The 22732-nt window shown below is 35.5% G+C and overlaps 1 protein-coding gene across 1 annotated transcript in view; it reads left to right on the plus strand.

Annotated features, from left to right (window-relative positions):
• Nucleotides 1–22732, plus strand: part of DIAPH2 (diaphanous related formin 2) — a 261388-nt gene that overhangs the window by 162280 nt on the left and 76376 nt on the right. Inside the window, exon 26 of the mRNA XM_072876616.1 lies at nt 12569–12704. Coding sequence (XP_072732717.1) covers nt 12569–12704 — 136 coding nt within the window. The remainder of the gene's footprint in view (nt 1–12568; nt 12705–22732) is intronic.

Here is a 22732-nt window from a genome sequence, read left to right on the forward strand (position 1 = left end):
ACAACTTTTTTGATGAAATAGAGGCCTTGCAGTGACATCAGTCAGTTGCCCGAACTGCCTGTGAGACAGTGATGACAAGGGTTGAGGTGAAGGTGGCACAGAGTACCTCAGCCTCTTCCTTCCTGTTAGGTTCCGTGCTCCATTCAGCAGCAGACCTACGTTTTCCTTAATTTTCCTTTGTCCTTGTAGCTATAAAAGCCTTTCTCGGTGCTTTTCACATCCCTTCCCAGTTTTATCTCCATCTGACCTTTGACTTTCTTAATTACTTCCCTCCCTGGGCAGTATCTCTCCTGGATAGCATAGCTGCCCTTCCACTGTTCTGTGTTTCTGTTTTGGGTCGGAGCTCTGTCAGGAGTTCCCTGATGAGCTGAGCTGGCCCCTGCCCCACCTCCTCAGCCTCCTGCGTGGCAGGACGGGTGATTCTTGTGCTTTGAGAAGGTTTCCCTTGAAGGTCAGTTACCAACAATGAATGCTTTACATACACAGTGTGTTTTAATTGATGCTACAGTGTATATAGTTTGAGATAATTGGCCTTTGTGAGTATTTGGAATTCAACATAGGCCTTCAGAAAATCTTGACTTGTCTTCTATTACCTTTGTACAACAGCTATTATTTGTATTTCCCTCTGCTTAACCTGTGATTCTGCGTGTGATTCCGCTATGTAAAAGCAAGAATACTGACTTAATATGTTGATTGTAATGACAATTTTTCTTTCTTTCATTTGCAACTAAAGAGAAGAATATCTTATGTTATAGAATCATGCAATTCAGCTGGTGTATTTGAAAAAGATGGAATATATATGAATCTTTTAAAAGATGAATCTACAAGAATTAGATTAGAAATATATTCTGAATGGCATATCCTCAGGTCACAGAAAATTCTTTGAGGGTGTTTGTATGTGTGTATATGCATATATATAAAAAGTACGTTTGGAGCTTGATATGTGTTTGTCTTGTAATGCTCATATCAAGCTATTTTAATGTTAAGAAAACAGCTGATCTTTTGAAAACTCATGTTAAAGACTTTTGACGATCATTAGAGGAAGTGCCATGTATCAAATAGAAAATAATGCCCATTTTTTGTTACTTGAAATAAAAAATATATGCGTTCATCATCTTTTCTAATTGCTTGCCTTTTGCAAGTTGGACAGAAATGGTATTTAATAAATGCATCTCCACATGGTATAAGCATTCAGAAGTTGTTAGGCTGAATGACAAGATGTTCAGTATATGAGGAGAATTTTCTGGAACAGTCAATGTTGTTTTTTCATCTTTCATTCTTCTGATCAAAGTGTATCAGCAATACAGTGATATTCCTTTGGGTCCAGTAGTTTCTATTCAAGTTATTTTCCAACAAAATTTTCCGTATAAATAAGTTGTCATTCCGTTATCCCTAAACAGGAGGAAAGGAAATCAGAAGTAGGCAGTGTGGGCTGATTCAGTAGCTGACCTTTCTCAGTTTCTTTGTGAGGCATATTGATCGCCATTGGAACACTTTCTGTGCTTTTCCCAGCAACAGGCAATTACCCCAGAAATTGACTTATTTGTGGACGTTTTGTTGTTCGTTGTTTTATGTCTTTAAAACTGTCCAGATACAAAGTTTCCAGTCAAGTACCAAATTAATCTTTTGTACTTAGTTTTTACCAGCATCTGTTTACCTTTGTGTGAGAGAGAATAAGTATTTTTTGGGCTGTTCTGTGATGTTAGGAAGAGAAAAAAAGCACTGCGTAGTTAGGAATTCACAGTCTAAGTGACACCATTAAAACTGCCCATCATAAGATTGCAAATAGCCAAATAAACTTACAGCACCTCTGACCAATCATCTAACCAAATATTCCTTGTGAGCCATTTGAATTCACTGAGCTGCGATATAGTGAATCAGCCTAGAGATGCAGAGAGAAGAAACAGAGTTTGTTTGTTTATTTATTATTCTGTATCTGTTCCCATTTTATCCCCAGCCTTCTCTAACCATTTTTTCAGGAAATGTAATTAGAGCCAAGGGTGTAGTGAGACAACGAAATAACGTTTGCATCGCTTTACTTCTCTACCTCTTACAGTTAGAAATCTTGTCCCTCAGGGTCCCCTCATGGCTGTACCGCTTATTGCTCAGTCTTTCTTTTTTTTTTTTTTTTTTGTCCTAAGATTAGGTAGAATATTTAAACCTTTGAAGTGAGCTTTTAACTAGTTTTTTTCTGGTACTTGTGTCCCCTCTGTCTATGTTTACTTCTTTGATTTTGTGCTTAGGTATGTCTTGATGACCTCATTGTATTCAAGGCATATCACAAGAATTAAGTAAAGCACTTCCGCATGACTTACCTTTGCAAATGGAACATGATTCAAAATCAAGCCTGGAATTAAAAAAAAAAAAAAATTATGGAGAAATTGAATCAAAAGTAGCAATAGGGGGGGTGTTGTTGTTTTGGGTTTTTTTCCCCTCTCTTTGCTGTTAAAATAATAGATCCACTGAATAATAATATGCCTTTCATATTTAGCACTATTTTGAAGTAGAAATGTTTTTTAGATTTTACTGATTTAGTCCTTTCTTCCACTGAAAGTAAACACAAATTTCTATTGTCCTTGAGGACAATTGCAACCTGATACATTTTGGTTTGATATAGTTTCAGGCTTTTATCAAATGATGATGATTCAGTTGCCTGAAGCAAGATGCCAGTTTGTTCTTTTCTGTTTTGGTTCTTCACGTTAACCTGCTGTCTCATAGAATTTATATAAAAAGATCCAAAATATTTTTAATCTGTCACTTTCTGAATGTTTGTTTCTGTTGGTGCCAGAGTATTTAAAAATATCCACCAAATCTGTCATGTCTGCATTTGCAAATGGACATAAACTTCTTTTCAATCAGATTGTGTGCTTCATGGAAGTTGTATGAAATATATACTTTAGCACTAGATAGGAAATGTTTTTTCTTATACAGTTCTTAAATGTTTCAGATTATATTTGCTCTGTGGGCTCCCCCTTTAATGCAGATAGTCTTAAAGGTGAATTTTGAGTCTAAAAAACCGATGTTGTAATAATGCCTATAAGAATAGTCAGGTAAAATTTGAAGCAGTAACAGGCATTTATGGGCATAGTTGTTATGAAATGCCGAGAAGCTTTTTCCTTCAGTGAAGTGATATATGTTATATCTGGTAGACAGTTTTATCAGTGGTGACTGCTTCCATCACATTTGTGTAAATGCAGCTCTTTGAATAAGGAATTAAATCTTTAAATTACATTATAAATGTACTTAGGGAAAAAGGGTTGTATTCTAGTATAAGTAAATATTTAAGCAGATGTGAGTAACTCTTCAACTGGCAGTATGGGAGATGGGTTCTTGTAAAAGACCTATGAAATAAACTGCCCTTTTGTATCAACACTGACTATTGATTGATGATTACAGTGTGGCTGGAATCTTTTACAGTAACCCTGTAATACAAGATCCAGAAAGTGAAAATCTCCCCAAAATGATAAGACATATTAAATGATCAGTAAACTAAACACTTTGTATTGGGCGACCACCACCCTGGTCTTTCAAGATTTTATAAGATTGATGCCCTGTACCAGACAGGAAGCAAAAGATCTGTTATGTTGCCTTCATAAGAAAAAACTTTCACCATAGTGGATTCAACATCTTGAGTATAAATATATTTGTAAGACCTTTTCTTTCTAATATTTGTTTGCTTGTAACTTGCTTCAAAGTAAATTTCAAGCTCCATAACTCAGGAGCGCTTTTTCTGTGGCTTTTTTGAAATGTCCCTTGAATATAGCAGGTCATTAGCTACGATAATATAAATCAATGAATATACAATACATAAATTAATTCATAATAAACATATGATTTACTATGAAATGCAATACATAGTCAAGCTAAATTCCCAGCTTTCAAACTCATAAATTGAGTTTGTAATTCAGGAATGGTTTAAAAGAAAGGCTGTATTTATTCATTATTCTCCCTGGTTATTTGTCTGGGAATACAGTTTCTCCCTTCTGCCTAAAAAAATAACAGTCCTTTAATGTAGTCTGAAAGATAACAATTTCTAGCTAGCAGGAAGGTATGAAAAAATGAAGAATAATGAGCAAGAAGTATTTTCTCCAGTGAAATTTCCCAAGAGGTAATATCAAAAATGAAACATTGTCCTTATTAACAGGCAGTATATAGCAAGCCTTTCCTCCCCTCCACCCCAAAAACCCACACAAAGACCCTTTTGTAAGCTCTCTAAATTCTCATCTGAGTGTATACATCCAGTTAGTGCTGGGGAGACTTTTTTTTTTTTTTAACCATGATATTGAACAAATCAGGAATTAGGTGTAGGCCAGGAAAGTTTGTAAGTAATGCAATCAGAAGCAAAAGAATTCACACAGGAGTGGTAACTCATCAACTTTATTAACAAGCTGTTAGTACTGCTAGATGAGTAGCTGCTCTGTTCATGATATAAAAGGGAAGGATGACATTTCTCTTGGAAGATATCCAAAGATGTAAAAATAAATAATAATAAAAGAAATTAAACAGAATCACAGTACACTGCATTTGCAAGTACTTAAAGGTAGGCAAGCGTAGAAATAACAGGCAGCATAGAGGGGGTTGGGATTTGTTTCCAACAAGTCTAACTTGTTTCTGTGGCGCAACGGTTGCCCTTGTGGATGGGGTAAAAGCTATAGATGTCGATTTCACAGTAGTGATGCCTTTGATTAAGTAATATTTTCAGAAGTAATATAGGAAAACATAGTCTAGAGGAAACTATGAAGTTAAGTTCCCTAATCTTGGAAAGCAACAGGATTAACAACTTTTCTTTAGAATTTTCCATTTGAGAGTTTTAAACAGACTCTCCATTCAGTGCTGATGGCAGCAAGTCCAACTGAGTAATCTCATTATTCCCAGGCATTATCTTGGAAGCTTGTAATATTTCAATGAGGATTTTGAATCCTCATTCCACTCTGGAAACCAGGCATAGTTTGTGAGTTTGACTATTGCAATACTTAAGATGTGAATCTAAGCCAGATGTTGAAAACCTCTTGTAAACCAGTAGACTTTATTACCTGCTCTAAGTGACTACCTTTGGCAAGATTCGAAGTCTAAAAGAGAGTCTTCCACAGAAGATGCTTACAGGCTACAGATGCTTATATCTGCACATAACATATTTCTAAAATGCTGTCGTGAGTCAGAAAGAATCTGACTTCTCTCTAAAATCTCCACAAGGGTGTTTCATATCGTCTTAGCCTCATAATTCTGTTTGTCCATATATCATACTAAGATAATTTGATAATTTGAATCCATGTTTGTCTTAATTGTGATTTCGGATTGATCACTGCATTATTGCATCTTCAATTAGCTTGCTGATGTAGTAAATTACAGCTCATTCACTTCCTTAAGTTCATATTTGCTTGTTTATCATGTTTCAGAAAAGCAAGCTAATAGAATTGGATTATCCTGTCAAAATGTAATATGAAGCATGAAGTGGAAGGTGTAAGAAACCTCAAGAAAAAAATTGCAGATGAATAAGCATATCCCTTCAATGTTGGGTTTTTTTCACATTTATCATTTCTTTGGAGTGTAATGCCACACAACCTCTAGAGAACTTTCTTCTGATAGTCTATCAGCCCTGTCTTGAAGGAAGCATGCAAAATCTTTCAAACCCAGGCAGTTTTATTTTGTTATTTAAATACTTATATCAATATACACTGCATTGTGTGTAATTCTCACAGCCTCTGTTAAAATTTGTTGAGAATTTCTAGCTAGAAACTTTGAAACCTTTCAACAGATCATAGTCAAGGGCCTGATGTTTAAAAACAAAATAAATTTTTTTCTGCTGGATTTAGGCTTTTGTAGGAACAGATTTTACAGATTTACGTTAGAGTGAATTTCTGTTAAAGAATTTAAAGGGTAGTGCTTGCATGATGATGCAAGGCTTCACATGCTGACCTATTGATTTGTCTTTTCCTTGATCCAGACAGATCATTTTTTGAACAAAACAATAATTCATCTGCTGTGGGCCTTGGTTTCTCTGCTCAGATTGTACCCAAAACAGCTAATGTTTGTTTTTCTGTTTTGGTTTGGTTTGGTTTGTTTTTTTTGTAATGACAATAATACAGATTTGTTAGTGTGTAAGTATGTATTTCAGCTGTCTGTCTCTTTCAGGAATAACCTGAATTAGGCATGCATGTTTATTCTGGTATCCAAATATAGATTTAAAGGAGCTATTAAAACAGTCGCAAATCTGTCTACTTGAGGGCTATTTAGTAATTCTTCAAGCATGTACTGTTAAGTAATTAAGACCTACAATATAGTTTTTCATTGATAGCCTTAAACTTCATTCAGTAAACACTGAAAACCTCTTCTACCTTACACTGCTAGACAGTTTTAAGTGTTTTTGCAACACAGCTGATAAGCCGGCAGCAAGACCCTTCTCCCTACCTGAATATACAACAGCAGCTACACTTGCCAAAAATCTTAATCTGTAATGGCATGCCAAAGACATTTCATGTCAGATGTGATGGCCCTGATGCATGAACCATGGGGCAGTATCCCAAATATAATCTCTTGTACTCACTGTTTCATGCCCACCCATCAGGAAATTCAGTTTGTCTGCTCTTGTTTAATACCAGCTCATTGCATCTCTTTTCCGTTATTTTCATAAGGATAACATTGTATTTGATATGTTATCCTCCGAGGAATACTCATGATAGATCTTTCTTTTACATGTAAACTGATTGCTCAATCTGCTGTATTTTAACTCGCTTTATTTCTGTAGATTAACTTCCAGTTAATCTGAGTTCATTGTTCCTAATGAGTTATGACTAAAAAAGATTCCCCCCCACACACACACTGGAACTTCACAGATTTTGCAGTTGCAAGGCAAATTTAGGGAGAGCCTGAGGGATCACAAGCAGCCTTCATTATTGGTGCATGACTGCTTTGTAGCCAACTGCATCTTTAATATCCAAGGAGATTTGTGCGTTACAGTTTGTTTTCTTTCTTCTTGTTTTTAATAATTTACCTTTGAGAGTCTATTTACAACCATGTTGGTGTGTGAATATCTGTTTGTCTGTCAAAACTCAAGATATGTACAGAATGCAAGAGATACATTAATTTTTTATTTGCTTCTTAAGGAAGTCAAGCTGTAAACTGGCAGTCCTGAGTACAAGAGCCTTACTTCAGTGAATCCTAATAAACTCAAGAGGGAACATCAAGCTACATGCCCCTTCAACTTGCTTCCTTAACAAGAGATAATATTCCTTGCTGAATCTATTTCTCTGCTAGGAGAGACAATAATTTGGGTTTGTTTTTATTTAAAAAAAAACCAACAAAACAACCACCCCACACTCAAACTTTCTCTAACTTTTAATTTGCAGTTAAATTAGCAAAACTGCATGCTGTTATGCACCAACCAAAAATTAGAGGGTCATGAATAGCGCATTAAAAAAAAAAAAGGGCTGTATACATTGAAATATTTCTGTCTGAGATTCACTTGAAAATGATTTCAGTTTTTGCATGCACTTACATGTTTTGAAAGGACAGCATCTAGATGAATACTTTCCAAAATGTTTTCTATGCTGTTGGGAAGGCTTTTATTCTTAACTGTGGATTGCTTCTTGCTTTTACAATCAGACGTTTGTCTGATTTGTAACTGTTATATTAGTTTGGTTTTATCCTTATAGTTGTGTATTGTATACCTATGAACACTAGTCTGTACTTAGTCCCTGAGCTACATTGCAGTAACAAAACTGCTGATTTTTTTGTCCCCATGTTTTAAAAGCAATGCCAGTTACAGAGCTTTTTTTTTTCAGTATTCAAACTGATCTCTACCTTTAAGTAATTAGGTAATTTACCTACACAGAAAGGATATAACTGACATTTGATACTTAAAAATAACCTGATAACCCGAAATAGCACTGCTCTCTATTAAAAGAAGTCCACTGAAACTCAGGAGTTTGGAAGACAATAGGTATAGAGGAGTATAAAAGTATGCCAAAGAAAAGAGAGGTGAAGGCATGAGATGATGTCCAGATTTCTTTTAACTTAAGCCTTAACTTTAGATTGGTGGGGCCCAAATAACACTGTGGTAAGGCATGTGCAGAATCATGTCACCTTTGTATTAGAAATTGTTAGGCTCATCCACAGTCTGGAAGTTTAGAAAGTGAGGAAATAGTAAATAATGAAGTAATCAAAGCCACATGAGAGAGAAAAATAACCCTTTGCAGTAAAACTGTAGAAAAGGAAACTTAAAAGATCGGTGGTATAATTCAGGCAGGGCAAATGCTGTAGAAACTCGCTATACATCTGAGTCAAAATTCTCTTTACCTTTATTTACAGTCATCTTCAATCAGCTTTGAAAAACTGTGATCAAATTTGTTAGCAATACTAATTCAAATATAAAGTATGTTTATAAGTACAGATGAATATATATTTATTTTGCTTTCAGCACATAACTTGAAAACATCTGGGAGTATGTTTTTGCAAATGATTTATTTCAGGCTTTCATCCAGTTTTGACTAAATGTACAATCTGTACAAAATGTACAATCTAAATGTAACAAATATGAAATGGTTAAGAGTCAGACTGCCTGATGGAGAGTAATGACAAACAAGTACATTCCAGGTGGTTTGGTTCTGAGATACTTTATGAAGGAAAGGGATCGCATGCCCTAAACGATGGTGAGGATTCAAATAGATCAGCCTTGTTCTTTTTTTCACAATACTAATTTTGAATTGGTATGTAGATGAAAAGAAGATTATGTTAAATTTCAAGGAACATGGCATAAAACTATTTGGGTGGGTAGGAGGTTCAAGAGAATTGAGGGTGGCAGGAAGGAATCCACTAAATACTAATCAGAAATACTAGAGCCGTTACCAAGCGGTTACCAGAGTACTACAGCAAAGCTAAGAGCAGATAAGATGCTTTTTTTTTTCTCTAGAGTAACCCTTTTATGTTGTTATGAAAATGCTTCTGAAGCTGTATGTATGCAGTGCTGCATTGCACTGTTAGTTCCGAAATGGCCAATCTAGGGACCAAGGGCCCCAGGGGCGTGTTGGTGTGACGCCCTGCTAGGGTTTCTCTCTCCTGCCTTGCAGAGTGCCCAGTCTGGCCACTGCAGAAAGTGCCAGGTGTTAATGCCCCTTTGCTGCAACCTGTACCTGTTGTAGCAACAGGTTGTTCCGAAAAAGCTCTGGTATTTCAGGTTAGCACTTTGTGGATTTTTACTTGCTTCCTTTATAGTCTCTGGAAAGAGACTATATGTGAAGATACTCTAAAAGCATTTACATTCTGGAAGAAAATAAAATAGCAGTAAATGTGCATTTTGAAGAAATAATGGACAGGCCCATCTCACCTCTTTGCGCTTCCTGTGCTGCATGTGTTGGAATGGTGGGGTTTGTTTTATTTTTGTTTGTATGTAGATATGCTTGTATATGAAGGGATGGGTGTAGGTAGGTGAAGACAGGCACTCTCACACACAGTTATCAGTATTTTGTTATCTTACTGTTCTTCAGGAAGATTAAACCTTTATTTTGAATGGCTTTTGTTTGAATCATCCTTGGTAGCCAGCATATTTTATGAACTACAATCTGTGTTTTCGTATAACCTCCCTTCAGCTAGGACTTGTAGAGTCTGGCTCAAAGTGAATTTCCAGACACAATAACTTTAGAGCTTGTTTAGGGCAGTCTACTGTAGTCTTCCTGTTACAAAATGTGACAGAATCTATGATCTAATCATAGTATGTCAATGGCTAGTGGGCTACTAGTTCAGCCATGACATTTCTTACTTGCTTTCTCTCATAAGATTGTGGGCATTTACTTTCATTACAGCTTGTGAAGTTGCAGTAAAATGAAATCTCTGTCAAGTGTGATTGAATGTGCAGAGACAGAACCGTCCAAAACCAAAAAGGGTAAAACATTGATTTTCTCCTTTAATTCTCTTTTCTGAAAGAAAAGGTGTTTCTCTGTGTGATCGGTTATGTGATGGTACAGCAAATGCAGTTCTTCGTCCAATTTTCACGTTTGTCCACAAGTAACGTCACTGGTGACTGTGGTATCCAGCATCTCTACAAAATAGTATCAGCTATTATAGAAGGAGCTGTATGTGATATTTTACCTCAGTAAACTCTTGAAATGGCATATGCACACTGAAATACGCTGTCTCTTGCTTGAGTGAAATATTCTGTGTTTGGAAGCATTTGGGAGTCTTGGATTACCAAATACTGATATAATTTATATAAATCTTGACACTTAAAGATGCTTTAGATAGGATTTTCTTTTGGAAGTGACAGTCATTGTCCATAGTTTCTTCCTAGCATGTACACAGTAAGATGAATAGTCATCTTCATTTATAAACATTTGAAATGTCATTTCTGAGGAATATATTGAACTGTGTAATACAAGTCTGCCCTAAATTTGTTAAGGAAATTTTACTTGTGGAATAACAACTGATATATTGTCTTGGATATTTACAAAGACATCCACAAAGAAATCTTCTTCTTTGTTTATATATGTGAACATATATGACTTTCTAGTTTTTAAGGCATGATTAAATTGCGTAGGAAATAAACATTGACATGGAAACCATTTATCTTATGCCCTGTGCTTTGTAAGTATTGACTGTTCAGCTTTTTAAGCTGAAACATGATTAATGAGCATGTGCTGTATTAATTCTGGACTTTTTTGGACCCAGTATCTTCTTTACTGTTATTACTACTTGTCGGACATAATGTGTTGGAACTCCCAAAGTCACCTGAAGCCCAGACCTACAGTACTTGTAGGTAGAGGATGTTAGTATACTGTGGGTTGGAGAGGAAAGGGAGCAATACATTTGTAGCTGTTGTGAATATAAATAAGAAAATTATCCTTAACATTTATCATGTCTGTCTGTGACATTAGGTGAAATTCCATCATGATGGATTTCAGTGAGTTTCTTCATGATAAATGAATCTTAGGAAAGACAAAACTAAGGAGAAATTTAGGATCTTGGGGAATAGCTTAAGGGAATTAAAATATTTCTCCTCTTTGAGAGAGCAAGCAATGTAATAGGAGTTATGAAGGTATTTGTGCAATGAAGTAGCGAGTAAGTGTAATGGGTGTATGTGTCGAGGTGCTGGCAGCGAGGGCTGCAGGGGCCGCCTCTGTGAGGAGAGGCCAGGGCTGCCCCGTGCCGGACACAGCCGGTTCCAGCCGGTTCTGGATGGCTCTGCAACAGCCCCACCGCAGGGCACAGCCGAGCCCAGCAGTGAAACTGATGGTGCCTGTGTAAAAACCTGTTGAAGAAAGGGCAAAATGTTGCACGACAGTGAGGAGTGAGGGGGAAAAGTGCGAGAAACAGCTCTGCAAGCACCAGGGACAGAGAAGAAGTGGGGGAGGAGGTGCTCCAAGTGCCAGAGCAGGGATTCCCCTGCAGCCTGTGGAGAAGACGCGCAATGGAGCAGGTTTATCCTGAAGGACTGTAGCCTGCAGGGAGGACCCACGCTGGAGCAGGTGAAAAGTGTGAGGAGGAAGGAGTGGCAGTGAGGAACTGTCATGGACTGACTGCAACCCCCCATCCATGCTGCATTGCTCAGGGCGTGTGTGGGGACATAGAGGAGTTGGGAATGGAGTGAAGTTGAACCTGAGAAGAAGGGGGAGGGGGGGAGAGGTGTGTTCTTTTTTTTTTTTTTGTTTCTCGCCATCCAACTCTATTTTAATTGGCAATAAATTAAATTAATTTTCCTCTAGTGTTTTGCGCATGACAGTAATTGGTGAGCGATCTCCCTGTCTTCATCTCAACCCGTGAGCTTGTCATCTTATTCTCTCCCCATCCTGTTGAGGAGGGTGAGTGAGAGAGTGGCTAGGTGGGTGTCTGGTGGCCAGCCAAGGTCAACCCACCACAGCAAGAAATCGAGATGAACCTCCTTTGGAAAAGGAGCATATCGTCTAGACTGTATGGAGGCAAGATCATGTGAAGTGGTTGTTTGATTTGTTTTGGTTTTTTAATTCAGGGATGTTCTCTTACATTTGTAGTTTTTAGTTTGGTAGTTTGTGTAACTTGTTGACTCAGAGACTTTAGATTTGGAGTTTTAATCTATAAATTCAACTTTCGCATTACTTTTGATGTGTTCTGTGTATTTAAGTGATTCAGACTGCTTTGGATATTTCATCAAAAATATCTGAGGAATTGGAGCTTAAATTTTAGTAACTGAGTTCCAATTACTTGTAATTGAAGTCCGTTGTAGTGGGAACTTGCCTTCATCCCCACTCATACCTCCTAACAGCAAGATACAGATTGAAGCTAGACTTACCGTCTTAATAGGAAAAAAAAATACAAACATGTTGCTGCTGAAAAATTTGGAACTTTTTCATTCACCCTAAATGCAAAGCTATTTCAATTTTTGTTCTTCTAATTATCTTAATAATGCTAATGTGTACAAATAGTATGGTAAGTTATGTTCCCTCTAAGATTTCTGAAGATGCTTGAAGTATTGGGTGCCAGTCCCGTTTTTTTTTCCCCCCATTGGACATAAATACAATATCTGTGCAAACAAGGTTATTTTTGTTATTCTTTCTAGTCTTCCTCAGTATATAGACACCCATGTTCATTTTATCTAATCCAGGAGGCATTAAAAGAAAACAACAAAAGAAGAGAAATGGAGGAGAAAACGAAGAGAGCCAAATTGGCGAAAGAGAAGGCTGAACGAGAGAAACAGGAGCGACAGAAGAAGAAGCAGCAGTTGATTGATATGAACAAAGGTAAGGCATCACTTTTAGTGGAGAGATTTGTTAAAAGAAAAAGAAAGGAAGGAGTAACAAACTGAAGGCTATTCGTGATCAATATGAAAAATACTTGCTGTCTGTTTTGAAAGCTGAAAAAAAAAGGCTTTTTTCAGTGAAAATTCTGTTTTGTTTTAGCCTACCTGATCCTGTAATTCCATATCTGCCACTTAATATGCATAATGTTCCTTTCAAGGCGTTTTATTGTGAATTATTGGCTTGTTTTCATTTCTAGCAGTTAATTGATTTTTTTCATATGGATTTACTTCCAAGAAGAAGTATCTTACTTGCTTTGTTGTTAATTTCATTCTGTAAACATCTCTATAATCAAGGTAGTGTGGCAATTATAATCTTTCTTTTTGGGCTTGGAGGCTCCATGTTATAATGGATGTTCTCCCAACAGTCCTATTAGGAGCTGGAAAATCTGGTTGAGCTTGGAGCCTAAGTACAGAGTGACATTTCAGCATGATAAAAAGCAATGTGTTGAGCTTGTCAGCTGAGAATATTGTATTTTGCATGAAGCCCCCCTAAGAGAGAGGAAAGTAAGAAAGCAGGAGGAATCAGGTGGTCCTGATATTCATGCTGTGCTGATTTCCAGAAGGTTGTAAAATACAGGGTTTATTCTTTACCTCTTTGACTCCAGAAGACAAGCAGAGGTGGTAAAACTGTACACTGGATTGTGCAAGAGATGACTTGAGGCTGCAATTTTTTGTTGGGTTTCCATGAGTTTGTGTTAATCTGCTAATCTGACTCAGCTGTAAAACACTTCTCCTTTTTATCCACTGAACAGTCTAACCACATACTCATGGTGAAATGCTTTTTGGTTTTTGGTTATGATGAACTTTAGGGAAGATGTGATGATGTATTAACTTTGTGTAAGGATGATGTTGCAGTAAACCATGTAATTATGACAAACTCACATAGTGCTATGCTGGAGATTGAGCGAATGGGAGTAAGTTTAGAAATAACACTGCCTTTCAAGGGCATATATACAGCATCTGTAAAGTCAATCTATGCAAGGATGAAAAATACTGGAGAAATACTAGATCAGGCAAACAGACCCACTCCAACATTTAAGAGGATGAGGTGAACACAGAGCCATGAAAAGACAAGGTACTGGTCAGAATTTCCATCACTGATAATGTGGTAGTGCAGAAATATTGTCACGTAATACTTACGATACTGTCTGGTGTCGCATATATTTAGAATGCCAGTATTTCTAGCGTATCAGTAAATTTCCCATCACTAGTGAAAAATCTGACTTGTCCGTGGACAGCCAGCCCTCAAGGAATGTTAGCCAGCCAACCTCCCCTTCCTGTTTGGCAACCACATTTCTCTAGAACCTGCAGTTACACTCGTACTGATATATGTTACAAATATATCATCTATTTAAGCATTACTTTGTCAGACTGAATCATATTTACAGTGATTTCAGCAGGTTGTGCTGTTTTATCTTTATTGATATATGTATAGAAGTGTCACAGCATCGTGCTTTTTTTCTGCTCAGAAATTTCACAGTTTAAATTTGGTAAAAATGGGAACCCATCTATACATCTGCAAAAACACACAAGTGGACAAAGTGAGAACAAGTTTTATTTACACGTGAAAAATCTTTCTTCTGTGATCACTTTATATGTACTATTCTGTTTTAAGAAATCATAAATTAGATTTTCTATTGTATTTGCTTATTGTGATAATTTTTTTTTCCAATACTTCATTCTTTGCATTCTGAGTTTTAAAAATGAATTTATATTAATGTACTGTAATCTGAATACCATGATAGAAAACAAACTATTTATGTGGGAATCTTTAAAAAATTCTCATGTGTTTGTGTACATCACTTTGCCACAAAGCCTCAGAGTTGTGCTGTTTATTTAATTGGTTTCTGTTGTTTTTAAAGTGACTTCCCTAGGGCTGGTTTGGGGGGTTTCTGCAGTGGTACCACAAGTCCTATTATTTTTGGCCTTGCTTGAAGTGGCAGTGACACTGCATGGAATATACTGTAGCATAAGTTTTAGTGAACAACTCTGTTGCTTTGTATAGATGAACTTTGTATATATAAACTTAAATTTCATACAATATAGAGATTCTTCTAATAATTTCAGTTTAACTATAAACAAAATATAAAATTTAAATATAGGTGATGCAGAAATACATTTTCGGTATTTTGTGAAGTTAAGCTCATGGAGATGTCTAATGAGACTTTTCTAATCCATTCTTTCATCATTTGATTAATCTTTCTTTAATATCTGTCACCTGACAAAAAGAAGTCCTTTGTAATATGGACAGGCAAGTCTCTGCGAGTGGGATAAGAACAACCTAAAAATCCCATCATCACTCTCCCCTCTACCGGTGTGCTTGAAAGCATACTGAGAGAGGTTAGTTGGAACTACCACGTAAGACAGTATAAGCTAACATGCTTTATTAGCTGTTGAAAAGTATGAGGCCCACTTAGATACTGTTGTCAGTGAATCGGTCTGTATTTAAAGGCTGTAGCTAACAGATCAAAGTTACACCCACTTAAATTGCTTCAGCTCAATCTACGTTCCTTATTTTTTTTAAGCAGATGAGGAGTAGACCATGCTTAGCAGTAACACAGATGCCTCAGTATACTGATAGCATTTTGCTTTTCATTGTGAAAGACTTTTCCTCTCAACAGATACAACTAAAGTTTACTTTTGCATTATATTTCATTTTTACTGAAACTGCAAATATGTGAATAACTGTACATGGCCAAATGCACTGAAACTGCCATTTAAATAACTAATGTTTCTAAACCAGTGACACAGTTTAATACTTCTAAAATATTTTTTCCAATATTTAAATATATTGAAATATCCATTTGACATATTACAACTCTATTGCCGTGATAGGAGGCGGGGGGATAGCTCCATCCCCACTGGATTCCACGACATTGATATTCAATTAACTGTTTTTGCCAAGTAACTATTTTTTTCTTGATACATCTACTTCTGTATGCTCATTGCTGCTTATATAAATAGTTTGCAAATTTGTCTAAGTGAATGTGACACAGAAGACTTAGAGGAATGAGGCAGATGTCCTTTCAAGCTGTCATTTTGACAAGGTGATTTTCACCCAAAGGGTGTTTTAACCTAACTCTGTTTCCATTATTTCTCCAGCTATATCTTCAAGAATAAAATTTTAATGCAGTGCTACAGCCTTTCCGGTCAGAGTAATGGGGTTCCTGCATTTTCCAGCCATTTAGTGTGTAGTTCTATAATAATTCGTTTTTTGCTGTTACCTGGTTACACAGCTACAATTTTTTTTGTGGCCACTGGAGAATCCAGATTAGAATTAATTAAATATTACAATTAATATCTGTTTCTTGGTATAACTTAGTGAGCAGAAAACTGCAGTGTGGCCAGAATCCAGGACTGGCCTGTATAATGCCTAGTTATAAAGTAACCTCAGAGTTGCCAATATTTTAAAGACCAGGTTACTCAGTTTGGTGTTTTGTGCTTTGTGTAACTGAGAGGGCACGTAAATGCTATGTGTAAACTGATATAAATCCTGCTAAACATTCCAAAATGTGTAAAGATGAATGTAAAAATATAGAAAAACTCCATATGAAAAACTCCATATGAACTTTGAAAACATATAGAAAACATATGAAAACATATAGAAAAACTCCATATGAACTTTGAAGTGATTTACAGTGGACAGCATTGTACAAACTTAACTAATTCTAAATCTTAAAACACGTCCACATTTAAAAGTATGAGGTGTTTTGTGCAAAACTGAAAGTGGGCAGATAGGTGACAAAATTAACATATACCTCATAAAATAAGAAATTACAGTAGGAACTTATCCAACATGTACACTTCTCTTTGCCTCAAGAAAACTTCATTATATCAATGTGTATTCTTTTATGTAGATAAGCACAGTAATACATACAGAAAGGTTAAGCGCTTCTCAGTTAAACAAAAATAAATATTAAACGAGACTAAGACCTTTTGAGCCTGTTGTTTATCTTCAAGTCAGTTCTATTGGAAGTTGTTTCTTCAGTTGTAGTCAATGGATTTGGCATTATCAGCAATAAAATTTTTGATACAAATGAGCTGGTTTGGACAGAAAAGGCTGTGCAGTGGCTTGAGTCAAAGACTTTCTGTGACTTTCTGTAAAAGCAGTATGATGGACAAGGCATTATGCAGTACTCAACTTATGGAACACCTCAAAATTTCTGATAAATATTTTCAGAATTTAACACCATTTTTCTCTATCCGTGACACGCTCAAGCAGTTTTCAGGAAGATATTAATAGCCATATAAAAGTGCCTGTTTAAAGACTGATTAAAAATTACAATTAAAAAAATCTTATCAAAATTGTTAGAATTGATAGAATTTGGCTGAGAGAAGTAAATTTTTATATGGTTGTGGAATTCCAGTCTTATCTGTGTTAATGTTTTTCAGAATAAATTTTAAACTGTTCTTAGTGAAAAAGTGTATTTCATATATCGTTGATTTAAAACTATATCTTAAAACAATTTATATTGAGACCTGTTGTTTAATATTAAAACCTCCGTTTAAAAAATTCTTACTTTTAATACGTATTTCTCATTATGTAGTGCCTGAACATCTCTCACTGATCTGTGGTGCAGTCAATCTATGAAGCAGTCAAAGCCATAGCAAGACGTTCTGGCAACTGTTGTACTCTGTTACTTCCAGACAATACTAGTGTGGGATGGTCAGCTCTACCTCCTCAGCTGTAGCTGTAGGGCTTGGGAATATTTGATCCTTTCTGGTGTTTTTTTCATCCTGCTATTATTTATGCATCTGTTTGTTATGTTTCCTGGATTAGAAAGGTACTTCTGTATGCCTGTTTTCCTGGTGAAGTATGGAAACATAGAAAGACCTAAGTGACTTACCCACACACCTAGAGATCCCAATTTTCACAGTCTGAATCATGAACCTGTCTTTCTCATGACAGGAGAGGAATTCTGTAGGAAAAGGGCTTAACGCTCCCTTCTCTTCTTTAGCATTCACTAGCTCTATGGAAAGAGAACATTCTTTATAGCTGTTTTTCAGCAGCGTTTCCTATTTTTTGAGCGTTGTAGCAGACTGGGCTATGATACATTTATACGAAGTCTTTCATGACTTCCATCTGATTTAACATCTGCAAAATTCTTGCAGCATTGCTTCCACATGCATATCTGAACAAGAGAGAGAAAAAAAGAAATGAAGACAGCTTTCTAGGAGCTGAAAAGTGTATAACAGCAATTCTGATGCAAATGTTATTTAATCAGAAACAGTTTTGCTCTTCATTATATCTGATTACTATGGCAATTAAAGTCACCTTTTAACTACCAGTATTAGGATAAAAGCTAGAATGAGCTTCCTCAGTCCCAATTAGCATTGAATTAATTGTTTTGAAGACATATTAACGTTCTCCCCTAATGCAGATGAAGATAATGGAAATTAAGTTCTGTGCTAGTGGTTGATGGATACTCCTACGTTCCCTTTTCAAGTACTCTTATATAAGAATTCACATGCTATTTATTCAAACTGGTACATACTAGTATCAGCAAGAATTCTGTCGTGTTTCCTTGAACTGTTGTTATACTTGCATTGACTGTTGCAGGGTACAATTCATACAAGGTTACTTTTGCTATAGTTTTCTAATGATCCTGTGCTTTCCTGATTGTTATGTCTTCCTTTTATGTCTTTAGCATAAACAGAAATCCATACTAAGTTTATTACGAGGTACATATTATTTTGTAAATGTCTTGGCCTTAATCCTTTGAATTTATACATTGGCTAGTGATTGCATGGACCTGGAGTGAGAAAACTTGGGGCTTATTTACATTCTACAGATTATTAGTTTATGGTGCTGGATGCCAGTGAGGCAAGTGCTACAATTCCTTTGGGAAGTCATTATCTTTCATATTGATGTCGATGGTCTGTTTGACTATGCTGCACTCTTCCTGAAATATAATATTCACAGAAAAAAATTAGATGGAGACTTATATTATGCGTAAATGTGAGCATCTATAGAACCAGAATGAGGTTTGATTTTTCTTCTTCAAAGCAATTATGCATGAGTAGCTCAAAATTCTTTAAGATCTGTTTATGCAGGAGTTTGAAGCCATCTTGAGAATGGGGGTGGGGGGGGGAGATGTCAAAATCACTGTAAATGTTATTAATATGGGTCAAAACCAGTTCAAGAGAAATGCAAACAGATGTGAGCATGGACAGGAAGTTAGAAAGAAATTACAACTTAAAATTTAATCTCACCTTTTAAAATTTTGCAATGGAAAATTTTCTGTTTGTGTATTAATATGGCATATGGTACCTTCCAAGTAAACTGATTTAATGAGGTAATTTGTCAGGGGGCAAAAAAATATTAGACTCTCTGAAATCTGAGGTTGGGATAATTACAGGTGAAGAAAGGCAGAAGAATTAGATTCTTTTCTCTTAAAAGTAGGCTTCTTGGGGACTATTTACTGAACAGTAACAAGTGTTAACTTTGGATAGTTGTCTATGCAAATTCAACTTTCCTTTTCCTTGGAGAAAGTATTCTTATTTCAAAAAGCAGGTATTGTTTTTAATTTTGAAAATACCTGTAATATTTTTTATCTCAAAGTAGTTGCTATGTAACATTATATTCGTGTATTTTGTAGAACTTCCAGTGTTAAAAAGCATTTCTGAAATAATTAAATTAGGTGACCAACTAACTTTTTCTTTAGTATAAGGTTTGTTCAGGAATTAGATAGCAAGGAGGAGAATTGCGTGTAGAACTTTCGTGAAATTGAAGTTTATTTGACTGTAATGGCGGGACAAGTTTGGTGACTAAATTCTGTCTTAGTGGAATGATTATGTTTTTCTGTGGTTGTAGTATCTAATTTCTAATGAAACTGTTAAGATGCTGTCTTCACAAGAGTAGTTTCCCAAATTATGTAGGAAAGAATATCATGCTGATGAGCCTCTTTCTACGTATGCCTACTGTTAAACATCCCCCCCCAATCGTTTAACAGTAATATACATAAAGTTAACTTCATAAATTAAATAATGATCATTTGCCAATATATATCATAATAGATCTTCACTAATAATTTTCCATATGAAGTACTGAATAATGAAATTTTACAACACTTCTACAAACGTTAGCACAGTTTTGTACCCCAGTAAAATCATTGTACTTAAAGGTAATTTAAAAGGCTGATGATAAGGTAACATATACTTAAAAGGAAAAGTTCTGTAAGGCATTTATTTTAATAAATGGACATTTATTTTAATGATAAAAGCCTATTTCCTCTCAAATGTAGAGATCTAATTAAGTTAACTTGAACTTTATGGTGTTGATTTCAGTCATTCTTTGTTAGTTGTATAATCCGACTTTCAACTTGAAATTGCCAGCCATTGGTGAGTTGTGCAATCTGCTGGTAGAAGATTTTAAAAATTCTAAACGTACTGCATTTCATCTTTTAAATGTGCAGCAGAAACAAAGACTCTGCATCTGGATTTGTATCTAGAAGATACATTTTTGTTGAAAGCAGAAAGTAGAAATATGGTTGGTTTTTCAAGACACTGCTAGATGGGCAATCAAGGTAAAAGTGTGACTTTGCAGGTCTGGAAATTTAGATTTTAAACCTAGAGAGACATCATTTGGTGTCATAGTCTCTAAGATGATAGCCATAATGTAGTAACATTTGTCTTGAGAGTACAGAATGTTCAACTTCACCACATAAAAGATTATTATCAGAGCCATCAAAAGCTAAAAAAAAAAAAATATCTTTAGACAATGAAATACTGTAGTAATGAGAAACTATCAACTAGAAACATTGCAGAAAAGTCAAAGAACCAATAGTTGGTCTGTACCAGTATAACAAAACAGGTAACTCTGTTACTGAGGAAATTTATATTCAAGGTTGGGATCTAGATTATAAACAAGTTCTGAAACTATGTGTGGCTTCTGCCATCTCCTGTATTTTTGTAACAATATTCTCTGTAATAATTATTGTTTTGAGTGAAGTTTTCCGTGGTTGCGGTAGGGCTTGGCTAGTCAGTAGATTCCAGGTAAATCCTGTGACATATCAGGGTCAACAGTAAATTTCCTGTTGGAAACATCTTGGGCTACACATTCTGAATTCTGGTAAGTTTTGATGTCTGTGTTATGTTCAGATTCCATACTTGTCCAGTCCACCTGAAAGTGGTTAATGATCATGGAAAACAATCTAGGTTTCAGAGCCACTTTGGAATCTCTGTAGAAAGGATTCAAAAACATGGACAAGTTAAAGCTTGACACTGGCCATGGCATTTTTCTATGTACACATTCTTAGAAGGAGAAGTCCTGAAATAGCATGCTTGACTTTCCAACCCCTATTCAAAAAGCTAATTCACAAAAATGAAGTTTAATAAAGATTCTTTGAAGGAATTTTTAAATTTTTTTTTCAAACTGGATGTATTGTGAGGTATCATGCTAAGAAATTAAGGTCAGCAGTTTAGTCTGAACTAATTGCTTCCCTTTTTTTGAGATTAAATGCGTGATAAAAGTAAACGTACACTGATAGGGCTGTCAGGAGCTGGCCAAGAATTCTGTAAGCCATTTGATGAAAGATAATTGATTCTCTATCATATGGGCACACAGTTGTTTTTTCTCTAAAATAAAATGTATTTTTAAAAAGTTTTCTTTCTTGCAAACTCTGTAATAAGACAGGGTCAACTACAGACGTTTTCTTCTAAAAGGTAGAAAGGCTCATATAAAGCAAGTACTGTCTGATTAATATTTTATGTGTCACAGAGAGGTTTATTTTTTACCTATTTGACTTTGTAATTGTCATCCCAAAATGAATTTATGATCAATGTTGGTTGCTTCTGGTTCTGGCACGGAAATCTTATATTTTTTGTGACATCAATTAGTACAATTGGCTAAAATTGTTTTAGGATTTGGAATAATTTAAATATAAATTGAATGCTGTCACTACAAGATTAAAGAATAATAGTAAAAAAAAAAAAAAAAGAATATGTAAGAAAACCCCCTTCCTCAAAATGAGTTCCCAAGACTGGTTTCTCCCCTAAAATATTGGAGCGGTTTTTCAACTATAAGCAAGTTTTAAAAGAAAATGATTTTCTAATGCTAAAAGCATTGATGATTTTGTGCTGCCTTATGTATCTGCTAATCACATAAATTAAAAGTTACTTAGTACTGTAACTGAAACGTAGCCTTCAAACAGCAGTACAACTCGATTACAGATGCATTTAATTGTTTAGAAAAATTGTCATTTTTCTTTCATGTTTTTGAGCTGTACAATCTTTTCCTTCCCGTGTAGAGGCAATGTCTTCCCATTTGTTTCTGAGTAATCCACGTTAAAGCCTATTTTTTTAAGTTTAGTGAAAGTCATCCTTGCAAGGGGCATAAGTCCATTCAGAATGAGGCCCCAGGGGTAATGCTGATGCATTTCAATTAAAAACATTACTGCTGAAGTAGGCCTTGACCATTGTGACATTTTCTGAAAAAGAAAAAGTGTATGCATTTCAAAAATTGTTTTCAATAACCTGCCAGTACCACAAAGCACTTTTTTTCTCATTCTATTAACTTTATGTAAGCCTGAGATCAGGTTATCATAAACAATGAGCTTAACTGGTATGTAAGCAAGGATTTGCGTTGTTTTGTAAACTTACATGAGGTGTAGGTTCACTTATCAGTCATACTGTCCTAACTTGTTCTCCTTTAATTAAAAAATAAATAACAGTCATGAGATTGTATTCTAGTGCAAAATGCCAAGGAAGACTGCTTCCTGAAGATATTTATTATGCATGCAAAAAGAATTTAGCAAATGAATAAAATGCAAATATATGAGGAGAACACAAAAGCCCACTTTCCAAAAGACACTGAAAACTGACCTTTTTAAGTGAATATATTGCAATTAAAAATTCTCGTACTGATTATGAATAAAAAGTCTTGTTTAAAAGTTTATACTGGACACACATTGGACTTATGAAAAGTACTTAAAAGTTCAAAGCAAAACAGCGTAGTGCAACATGTGAATA

The sequence above is a fragment of the Ciconia boyciana genome, chromosome 12, assembly GCF_034638445.1.
Source record: "Ciconia boyciana chromosome 12, ASM3463844v1, whole genome shotgun sequence".
Lineage (NCBI taxonomy): Eukaryota > Metazoa > Chordata > Aves > Ciconiiformes > Ciconiidae > Ciconia > Ciconia boyciana.